General features: G+C 37.9%; 1 protein-coding gene across 8 annotated transcripts in view; it reads left to right on the forward strand.

Annotated features, from left to right (window-relative positions):
- KDM5A (lysine demethylase 5A) overlaps positions 1 to 8,784 on the forward strand; it is a 103,311-nt gene extending 94,527 nt beyond the window's left edge. For all 8 annotated transcript variants that reach the window (XM_036301551.1, XM_036301547.1, XM_036301549.1 and 5 more), the window contains one exon: positions 7,201 to 8,784. In XM_036301551.1, the coding sequence (XP_036157444.1) occupies positions 7,201 to 7,407 (207 nt within the window). In that variant the 3' untranslated portion in view covers positions 7,408 to 8,784. The remainder of the gene's footprint in view (positions 1 to 7,200) is intronic.
- The last annotated feature ends 3,255 nt before the right edge of the window (positions 8,785 to 12,039 follow it).

Genomic DNA, 12,039 nt, shown 5'->3' on the forward strand with positions numbered 1-12,039 from the left:
CTAATCTAGCCTTTGCCTGAGGCTATCCAGCAAATGCCTGTGTGCAGGGCTTGGGCGGGGCGGGTCCCACAGGATCAACAGGGTGGGCCGGAGAGAGCAGTTATGGCGGCTCTCAGTCCTGTCCCCAGGGGCTCTGCCTCTCTGAGTCCCAGCACCCGCTGCAAACCTCGGAGAGAAAGCTGCACTCGCTCTGACCGAAGCCAGACAGTCCCGCTTCTCCCGTTTGAGTCTGGTTCCCTAAAGACTCGCCCGTATCTGGAGCTCAGAGTCTGCGACTCCCTCCCGATTGAAAACGCCAACCGCGCCCTCCGCCGCCAGCCCGCTCCGCGCACTCGGCACCTCAGTATTTGACTTAAGCACTGCGCCTCCTCTGAGTGTCCATATGCGTTTCTCTTTCCTCCTAGTTGTAGGACTTCCACTCAGCCAGCGTTCCTGTGGTTCTGGGTGATGTCCGTTCAGTTTTTTAGTTTCACTTTTGAAGTAGTTGTTCAAGGCAGCAAACTCTGGCGTTAACCTATGCCGCCATCTTGGTTCTCTCCTAAAGTTTTATATAGTAAAATACATAGCCCATGGTCTTACTTCCCAAGGTTAGTAGCTATAAAAATTTTTGTGTGTTTCCTTCTAATCCTTTTTTATAGTTTATTTTATATCATGTCATACTATATTCACTTTTGTATCTTTATTAATTTCATAAGCATTTCTATATACTATAAACATTTTAATGGGTACATTATATATGTGTGTACTGTTTTTATCTTTTATTTTGAACTTATTCTCGTCTGAGTTTGTTTATTAAAGAGGCTGCTGAAAGGCTGTTTCTCTTTGGGTATTAGTAGCTCAGTGTTGGCAAAAACTTTTTTTCTTTCTCTTTAATTGTATGGCAGTCACCAAAATATGGTATTTCTTTTTCAAGCTTTCCTGTTATCCTTACAGTGTTTAAATCTATCATGAATCTTTTACCTTCTCTTTTATTTCTCCTTTTCATTTAATAATCTCTTCCCTCTTTGCTCAGCATTTTAAATATGGCTTAGTTCATCTGTTGTTATCCCTGTTATCTTCCTGTAGCATTTAAACACTACACACAGTTTTTTTGCATCTGTTATAAAAAAATTTTTAATACTTTTTAAAAAATAGATTTTTAGGGAGAGAGGAAAGGAGAGGGAGAGAGAAACATCCATCGGCTTCCAGGGATCTAGCCCGCAACCTGGGTATGTACCCTGATCAAGAATTGAACTGGCAACCTTTTGGTGCACAGGATGATGCCCAACCAACCGAGCTACACCAGCCAGAGCATAAAATTTTTTAATTAACTTGCTTATTCTGAGGGTTATAAGATTACAGGTGAGATAATCCCTATGAAAGCACTTGTTAACCAAAAATGCAATGTAAATGTTAAGATGTGATCATTATTGCCCTGGCTGGTTGATTCAGTTGGTTGGAACATCATCCTGTACACCAAAAAGTGGTGGGTTTGATTCCTAGTCAGGGCACATACTCAGGTTGCGGGGTTCAATCCCCACTCAGGGTACATGCAGGAGGCAACCAATCGATGTTTCTCACATTGATGTTTCTCTCCCCCTTTCCTCTCTCTCTCTAAAATCAATTAAAAACACACACCCACGCAAACATATCCTCAGGTTTGGATTTTAAAAAGTAAAAAAGATGTGATCATTATTATTAAATGAGCCCTAAGATTTGCTCCTAACATTATAAGAAAGTTATGTACATTGTGATGGAGTAAAAGGAGATTTAACATTCAGAGAAAATGTTTATTTTATTTTTTATTGATTTCAGAGAGGAAGGGAGAGGGAAAGGAGTGATAGAAGCATCAGTAATGAGAGAGAATCATTGATCAGCTGCCTCCTGAACACTCCACACAGGGGATCGAACCCACAATCTGGGCATATGCCCTGACCGGGAATTGAATCGTGACCTCCTGGTCCATAGGTCAACGCTCAACCACTGAGCTACGCCGCTGGGCGAAAATGTCTATTTTAAATTGTTAATAAATATACAAAGGTGAGCAGTGTGAGCCTTAACATAAAAGGAACAGTAAATGTAGTATTTCTGTAATGTGTTTAATTTTAAACATTATTTCAGATTTTAAACGTTTTGCCTATCCTAGCTGTTGTGCAATTTTTGTGATTCTTCAAGTTTGTTCCTGATACCAGTTTTTTTTTTTATTTAATTAATCCTCACCCAAGGATATTTTTTCCATTGATCGAGAGAGAGAGAGAGAGAGAGAGAGAGAGAGAGACAGAGAGAGAGAGAGAGAGAAGGGGAGAGAGGAGAGGGAGAGAGAGAGAAAAAAAAAACAATAGATGATGTGAGAGAGACATCGAATGGTTGCCTCCCGCATGCACCCTGACTGGAGCAGGGATTGAACCCACAACCAAGGTAGATGTCCTTGATGAGGAATCAAACTCGGAACCCTTTGGTCTGTGGGCCAATGATCTAAGAACTGGGCAAAACTGACCAGGGCTTAATAGCAGTTTTAATACATAAAAGGTATATTTCTTTACAAGCTGTGTAAAGAATTTTACAACTTACTCAATTTGAAGTATAGTGTTTCTCTAAAACCAAATTAATGTATGGCAATGTATGGCACACATATTCAGAACAAAAGGATAACAAGAAAAGAATGATTTTTTAGTGAAGTCTGTCTTCTTTAAAATATCATGCAATAAAAAAATAACAGGGTTTGTTTATATTTAGGTAAGTGTATATTTACAATTTTTCCAACCAATATTACTACTTTTTCCCCCAAATGTGCAGATTGAGAAAACATTGAAAGGTTACCTAAATGTTACTGAGCCTCAATTTTAAGATGTTTTAGAAAGAGAAAGGGAAAATATCAGAATAGATTATTAAAAAAACCTTTGTCCCATCATATTCTAACTTGCAACTTTCCTAGTTTAGCACTGAAATTATGTCTTGGGAAACTCATCAATCTTTGGCGGACTGAGAGGATCCAGTCATTTAATGCTCAGAGAACCAAAAAATTATATACAAGGGTTTTGAACATATGCTATGTTGTACTTAATTAAGAGGATTTAAAAAATGTTTCAACTCTGATTTTTGCAAGGAACTTTGGTACAAAACAGATTGAATGCCAGAATGGCAAAAGCTCAGTTGGGTAACTGAGCTAAGACTATCACTAAATCACCAGGCACACACACACCCTTCTCATTGGAGTAATAATGCTATAAAAAATGAACAAAATATAATATGCCAAATATTTTTTTCTTAAGTGTAAATATGTAACCATATAGCAAAACATGAAGTGTCAAACTTACATTATTTTGTCTGTTTAATATATTTCTCTTTAAACACACATTTCCAAAAATTCAAATCCAATAACCTATTTGTTCTGTAATGTTAATCTCCTATTACTTAATATTTAAACAGCTCATAGCTATGAAGTTTTTAAATAATTACTTTTCTAATTTGATATGAGAACTTAATGTACAGTTAGCCAAATTTTGTGTTCTTGACTCTTTAGACTACTACATAGTCTACCCCCCATGTGTCAAAATCATTTGTAGGTTCTGTTGACATTCCAAACTTGAGCTTGCTTTATGATCCGGTGGGCCTTTTCATACAAATGGAGTTTGATTGTTAGTAGGTGAATGTGATAAAAAGATATTAGTAAAAAAGGACTGTTTTTTCCCCTGCTAGATTACCAGGGTAAATTGCTAATATAACGTGTAGCCTGGGAGAGCATCTGTGTACCAGTGAATATCTTAAGAAAACTTATATACTCTTGGAATTCAGCGGAAGAGGTAGGCCTAGGAATGGACCTCTAGCCAAAATTACAAAAGGGAAAATGTTGTCTTATTTGGGAGAGATGATAGATTTAATTTTGGGAAACTGGAAGCCAGTGAGTATAATGCAGAACTAGGTTTTAAAAGACATGAGACCACTTTTCTTAGCAGCAAATATGGATAAATTGGCAATTTCTTATCCTATGGATTATTATGAATGGGACTGGACTGGATTAAGAGGTTTGGAGATAGAAGTAGAGTTATCTATTTGCTCAGGGTGGCATAATCTCTCTAATCTGGGCAGCCCAAAGAAACACAATTTATCTTCCCAATTACCTTTACCAGCTCCAAATAGCCAGAACACTTATCCTGAGTTCACTAACTACTAAATTAGTACTTTATAAACCTTCATTTGCTTACAGGACCTTTATTTTGTTGCACAGAAGTTATCATCTCCTTTTTCTATCTCTAAAATATTTTGCCACAATAGGAACATTTTGATCAATTATTTTCTTTATTTCCAGCTTCTGAAGCTAATATATACAAACAGTTACAGAAAAAAACCACAAAATTTATTTTAGGAAGGAATTAAGTTGCTCTAATTTACAGAAAGCAGTGTCACAAAGTGCCAGTGATGATCAAATTTAGACTATGTAAGAGTTCCCTGGGGGCTGATTGAAAATGTTGTCTTCTGGTTTGTACCCCCAAGATAGTCTGAGTTTTTGGGTTTGGGATGGGTTTCAGCTACACTTCTAACAAAACCCAACAGCTGTAACCAGTTTGGCTCAGTGGATAGAGCGTCGGCCTGCGGACTGAAAGGTCCCAGGTTCGATTCTGGTCAAGGGCATGTACCTTGGTTGCGGGCACATCCCCAGTAGGAGGTGTGCAGGAAGCAGCTGATCGATGTTTCTCTCACATCGATGTTTCTAACTCTCTATCCCTTTCCCTTCCTCTCTGTAAAAAATTAATAAAATATATTAAAAAGATGTTCTGAGGCTGAATGAAAGCTACTTTAAGGATCTTGATGGCCTCATAAAAAAAAAACCCAACAGGTGATTCTGATTCAAGTCGTCTACATATTTTAAGGAGTGCTGCTGCAGGCAGTTATTTCAAGATGCAATAGTTTTGTGAAAGGTAGGATAATGAGTAGAGCCATGAAACTATATTAAAAAATGCCTCCAGGATCCCAGGCAGTAACTAGGTGTTTTGCTATACATTATTTCATTTGATCTTCAAAATATTCTATAAAAAAGATGTAATCTCCATTTTTACAGATGAGAAAATTGAGTCTTAATGAGATTAAATGACTTGCCTCAAATTATGCACCTCAGAACTCAGAACTTTTGACCGAATTCAGTAATCTTTATACTACACAACATAGTTCAGTAAGCTCTAGAATTCTAAAATAGGTACAATGAAAGCAGAAAGATTATTTTGAGCCCTGGCTGGTTTGCTCAGTGGTTAAAGTGTTGGCTCATGGACCAAAGGGTCTTGAATTTGATTCCTGGTCAAGGGCACATATCTCAGTTGCAGGCCTGATTCCCAGCCCTTGGTCAGGGCACATGCGAGAGGCAACCAATTGATGTGTCTCTCTCACATCAATGTTTCTCTCTCTCCCCCTACTCCCTCCCCTCCACTCTCTAAAAAAAAAGAATTTATTTTTGACAAATAATTTCTCCCACCCTCTATTATAACCCTAAACTATTAACATGACTATCGTAGTTTTGATCATTTTTTATAGTACATGGAAACTAATTTTGAAAACTGCTCACTTTCCTTGTAACTCCTTTACCTAGCTAAAACCTTCCTCTGTTCTTTTTTATAAGCTGTACTGAGGTACTTATTTAATCTCTTCATATGCCTTACTTTGCTCTGATACCCGGCAAAGCTCATTGTTTTAAGTGGCTTCCTGTGTTGCCAAGTGAAATGATCAACTTTTGTAGTGTGTACTGCGTCTGCCATGGAATCAGCTTTAAAAACTACCACAATCGCCCTCCAAATATAAAAAGCCAAAAATCACCTTATTTTTTAATTCTAGGTCCAAGGCTTAAAGTCACTAAAATGATAGTGCCTTTCTAACCTCCTACTATTATCACAATACTAGAGGCCCGATGTATGAAATTTGTGCACGGGTAGGGTCCTTAGGCCTGGCCAGTGATCAGGGCTGATCAGGGCCTTCTGGCTGCAGATCAGGGCCTGCCTTCATTCCACGCCACCCCCTGGTGGTCAGCACACGTCATAGCAAGCGATCGAACTCCCGGTCTTCCTGGTTGAACTTGCAAGGGGACACTTTGCATATTAGCCATATATATAAATAGATAGATAGATAGAGAGAGAGAGAGAGAGAGAGAGAGAGAGAGAGAGAGAGAGAGCGAGCGACTGAGAGAGAGAGAGACTGACTGACTAGAGGCCCGGTGCATGAAATTCGTGCAGGGGTGGGGGGTCCCTCAGCCCGGCCTGTACCCTCTCCATTCTGGGACATCCCTCTCGCAATCCGGGACCTCTGGCTCCTAACTGCTCACCTGCCTAATTGCCCCTAACCACTCTGCCTGCCTGCCTGGTTGCCCCTAACTGCTCTCCCCTGCCACCCCGGTTGCCCCTAACTGCCCTCCCCTGCCGGCCTGGATGCCCCTAACTGCTCTCCCCTGCTGGCCTGGTCACCACTAAACTCCTCTGCCTTGGCTCCTGCCACTGTGGCTTTGTCCAGAAGGATGTCTGGTCTAATTAGCATATTACCCTTTTATTAGTATAGATTCTCTGAAGGGTCAAAGTTTGCCTGACATCTGCCAATGACGTAACAGTTATCCAGACTTTAATTTTAATCCCAAAGTGATCTATTGACCTGTGTCTTTAACTGTTTTAATTGGTTAATTTGTATTTATCTGATATTTGCTAACTTTTTATAGGGAGTTGTATTTGTAACGGAAGAAGAGAAGAATAAAAAATATTAGTTTTAAAAGTGGCCTATGTGACTGCTTTTCTAAAAAGGTATTTAATGCTCTTAGTACTTTGGCTTATCTCTTTGAAATAAAGCTAATACACAAGATTGCCTTCACATTGTTGTACTCTCCCTTTCTTGGTTGATAATTGCATTGCCTAGAAATTGTTAATACCAGCTAAAACTACTTGGCTGCTCTATTAGTTCCTTTTTTGTCAAGTTTTTCTCATGTTTCTGCCTTCCAAGGAGTCTCAGGTATTTATGAGGTAATGGAGTACCTAAGAGGCCTAATTTTGTGGACATACTATGGTAAAATATAATTTTGAGGTATTAGCTTCCCACCATCTTTCTTTAAAAAAGAACCCCATAAGAAGTCATTGTGTGTCTCTGGACATCTCAATTGTTGCTGTCATTTAAATAAGGAAGCTCTTTGGTTTGCGTTTATTTTAGGCTTAATGATTATATAACCTAAACATTTCTCAATCTTGTCTCCTACAGGTAGACTGGGTACAATGTGATGGTGGCTGTGATGAGTGGTTTCATCAAGTCTGTGTGGGAGTATCTCCAGAAATGGCTGAAAATGAAGATTACATCTGTATAAACTGTGCAAAGAAGCAGGGGCCAGATAGCCCAGGTCAAGCACCAGCTCCTTCCTTCATAATGAGCTACAAACTACCGATGGATGATCTTAAGGAGACCAGTTAGCATATACTAAGTTAGTTTGGGACATGGGGAAAATGGACCACATTAAGATCTTAGTCATAAAATTGAGTGGATTAGATCCACTCACAATGTTGCTTCCAAAGACGAATGGCCTTCAGAGAAAGTCCTTATAGCTGACTTCTCTTTGCATGGACTGTGTGATCTACATTCTCTATCAACACGTCTGTGCAGAGGGTGTCTTCTTTGGTACAGCAGCCAATGTTTCAGTTCATGTCTCTGTTGAGTATGGTTTGTTACATTAAGGCCAGACATTTGATTGATCTCCAGGGTGGTTGGTGTGCCATCAGGGAATGCAAGATGTGTCTTATGGCCAGTTGGTATTAGAGGTTTATGACATAGAGGCAGCACCATCTGAGGTGCTGATTATGTGGCTCTCTTTGTTAGGATAGTTACAGAGGAGTCAGAGTACCACTTTCCCCACTATTACCTGGCATTTAGGGTCCTACAAATACAACTAGGAGAGGAACAGGGCCAGAGCTAACTCCTGTTAGAAGTCATGGGATGGTAGCACAGTCTAGACCTCAGCTACTTGTGCTTGTTTGTACCAAGAAGAAAACCCCAAGTGAGAGGCAGATCACCTTACCTTCCCAAGGAGGATGTCTTGTAGTTCAGAAATCTGACTAGATTGTATTCCGGGAAGAAGAGCTTTTCTTATTTCAAGGCAAGGAGCCTTTTGTTTGCTTAGAGAAGTCTTGCTGTCTTGGGTCTATATTTTAGAGCAGAGAAGGTCCATGGATCCAGACTTCTGCAAAAGAAAAGAAGACAAGTTAATGTTTTACTGAGCCACAGGGATGCATGCTTTTGGGGGAAACCTTCATTCACAAGTATACTAGATACCACCAGGCTTCAGGCATGGCCATGAACAAGACCAGCAAATAACATTTTGCCTTGCAGCCCCGATGCCAATGTCTGCTGTTTCCAATATTGACAATTTCTGATTGTGGTCCACACCAGATGCTGTTGAATAACACCATGGCTTCATCAGAGGATGTGGGATTGTAGGACCTCTGGGTGATGAAGTTGTTTTAGTAAATCCATTTTTTTAAAAAGAAAAAAGGACTTGTTTTTACTTTTTTCTAAATGTCTCTGACTACTGACTGTTCTATAAATAGATTATTTTTCCTTTTTTAATATACATATATGAATATATAAATATATATATATTTACTGTTACCAGCAGCATATGACAGAGTTCCTGTGTCAGAAATCCTTTTGGGGGCTTGCTTACTCTTTTTTGCTTTTTCATAAAGAAGTCCCATTCCTCCTTGTAGTACAAGGAGTTAGCACTTCCTTGTCCATCCTAGCCTAACCAGATCTTCCATTTTGTTTTTGTTCAAATAAATAATTATATTTCCTTTGTGTGTTGGGACTTGTCCCTGTCTGTTGGGAAACTTGGTCTTACTGTTTCTGTGATGGCTGTTTTTGTTTTTGTATGTGAATGTTTGAAACTATGGTGCTGTGTCCTCTTCCTTCCTGTTGTGTTCTCTTTTCTTGTTAAGGTGTTAGGTAAGCTGTATGGAAACTCTTACTAGAAGGGGACTAATTTTTTTTTTAAAGAAAAAAAACAAGCAAACTAAAAATAGTGTTTTGTCTTTACTGTCCTGTGTCCCTTTAATTTGGTTTAAAAATCTTGTTTGACTTAATCAGTTTTACTTTTAAAGAGGGCAGGAGCAGGGTGGACCTAAAGAATAGCTTCTAGTCTCCTTCCCATCTTACCCCAATTTGTTTGAAAGAAATGTCTTCTAGTAACTAGAAGTAAAATGTACTGTCCAGTCACAGTTTAAGTGGGTATGAGATTTAACTCAAAAGCCATCTTATTTAAAACACACACACACACACACACACACACACACACACACCACAAAAAGCTTTTCTATAAAATCCAGTTTTTATAAATGTGTTCTGTTTCAGGCTACCTACCTATATTTGAGTCACATATTGAGTGTTTTGACCTGTTGAGAGGTTCATAAGTGTTGCTGTGCATGTGTCTTGAGAATCTAATCTCAGGTGTGTGAATGATTTAAGATTTCAGTGGATATTGCAAGATAACCAATTTCATAAGTTTTCATTTTGCCAAACTATATAAAGATATTAAGAATTTTTTCATTTGGTCAATGTTACAGAAGAAAGCACAGTATTTTTTGCCTTTTGGTCTTTGTAAAAGTAATCAAATACTCGTGGGTTAAAAATTGAATGCAATTTTACGTGATGGTGGTCTTGGAATCCATTTTTAAATATTCTATTTTTTTCCTTCCTAGTCACCCATTAACTACTCAGCCCAGTGGAGGGGCATGAGGATGCTAAGAAAGATAGCTAAGGTGCTTTGCTTCTTGGAGTATGATAAATGGATATAGGTCGCTGTTTAAGGAATGCTTTATTTTCTGAATATGGCATTTGCCTGCTAGAAACCTGGGAGAAAAATGCAGGGCATTCTCCAACCATGAATAAATAGCTTCCTCTTTTTCTTCTGACATTTTGAAACTTACATACATCAATTAATATATACTGTGGGATTTTCTATATTTGAAAATCACAGAGGATTTGGTCTGACTCTTGACCATAGATTTAGATCAAGGCTGAGAATAACAGGTGAAATTAGTTTTTTTTTAAGAGAGAGAAATTAACATACAAATCAATTTGGAATTAATGGACTAAGATTCATCTATTTGAAGAAATGCTGATGCTCTAACACAAGACATTGTTTTCAGTTAGAAGAAATTACTACTTACAACTTATCCCATTCTGTGGTATTGAAACATTTTTATATTAAAACTTAACTTAAAATGTTTCTTTCCCCAAATATCTCCTCAAAGTTGTAATTCCTCACCATGGGTATTTTAACTTATATGTCAATCCTTTCAAAGATGTTTCCTACTACCTTCATTATAAACTATTTTGGCAAAGGTTATAGAACGAAAAATGAAGAAATGCTAGGTCTTTGATAGTCTCAAAGGATGGGTAATTAGAACTATGCAAGCTGCTAAGTTTACAAGTACAACTAATACATCGGTAGTAGCTTTCTTGTTGGGGGAACAAGGGGCATTTTGCTGTCACAAATGTGTATTTTACTGTGAAAGTTACTGCAACAAAGCCATGTTGAGATGTAGATGCTAGGCTCCCTAAATTGCTGCAAACCAGCTTTGCACTGCATGAGTCAAATTTGTGCCTCAATAAAATTACAAATTACTGTATATCATACTTTGAAAAGGCAAACATTAAATCTGATTCACCATAATATATTTTAATCAAAACTCTAGCAAAGGCTAACAGATTTGTAATATTAGAACAAAATTTCCTATACTTTCACTTCTGTTCTCTGCTTTCGTCTTTAACAAGTATCTAAGAAATTATTTGATTTTCTTCATTTTTTTAGTTTGGGTGCAATTCAGTGCACGTAAAAGAAACGCCCTGCTTGTCAATATTTTGATTCTATAATCATTTGTGTGAACATCAGCAAGTACTTAAAATAGGAGGATGAAAGGAAAAGTTGAGAAAACCCAAGTGAGGTTATCTACTTTTTAAAGGAGAAAGTGACAGTTTTGGAGTGGGATTTGTAAATTGTGGAAAAATTAAGCAGTTAAAGTCCCACGTATAACCAAGTTTAATAAAGGGTTTATGTGTGAACAGTGTGTAGTAAGTTGCTTTTGCAGTAAGTCCTTAAGTATAGATTTTAAAAAGCAGGTAAATGATTTGCTGTCCTACATGTTGTTTCTTAATTAAAGTATATAATTACTTTTTTGATATGGATGTGCCAACTGGTGTTTATAGCATGAGAAGGAAAGGATGAATGTTAATCTATTTTGGAATTGCAGTCTTCTCTTGGCTTGGGTCATATCCAGTCACCACTATGCAATGAATGATGTGCACTGGGAAAGGTTAGGATGGGTTTTTAAAGATGTATCCTACTTATCTTTACCATTGCAGTACTCCAAGATGTCTAAACAGGAATGTGTTTTGTAAACCTCAAGACCCTGTGTTGGTTATTCCCTTAAATATTTATTTATTTGCTAGTGAGACACTTAAATATAATATGGATTCTAATTTGCCAGGGTTTTTGGTGGTGCCTTATGAAAAGTATAACCTGATTTCTTGTTTTTTGAGCATGTTTTGCATTTTTTGTTTTCTGAAAGAATATTAGATATGGTTATTTGCATTGCATCTAAAAAATAAAGAACATTTTTATGTGTGCTCAGGTTCCCCCCTACTTCATCATTTACAGTGGTGGCAACTCTGGTAATCGAGTAAAGGTAAATTTTGGCAGTGAGTTATTAATGATCCTGAGGAATACTAGCAAGTATATGAGAGCCACTTTTAACCTGTGCCAAAGCAGTTTCTAATATTGTATTTGCTCTCTATAAAATAAAGAACTGGCCTCAAATAATTTGATCAGTAGTGTGTTTAACCTACTGCATTGCTGAGAATAGTGTAACAAAAAGTATGAAGTTGGAAAAGTGATTCCTGAAGATTTCACTTGCTTTCAGCAAGAATCCAGTGATTCCCAACAGACATTTCCCCACCTTTGATTCTTGAGCGATTTATTCATTTGCAACAAACCAGTAATTTGGAAAATGAAATATAGTTGACCACTGAACAACATGGGTTTGAATTGTACAG

The sequence above is a fragment of the Myotis myotis genome, unplaced genomic scaffold, assembly GCF_014108235.1.
Source record: "Myotis myotis isolate mMyoMyo1 unplaced genomic scaffold, mMyoMyo1.p scaffold_m19_p_3, whole genome shotgun sequence".
Lineage (NCBI taxonomy): Eukaryota > Metazoa > Chordata > Mammalia > Chiroptera > Vespertilionidae > Myotis > Myotis myotis.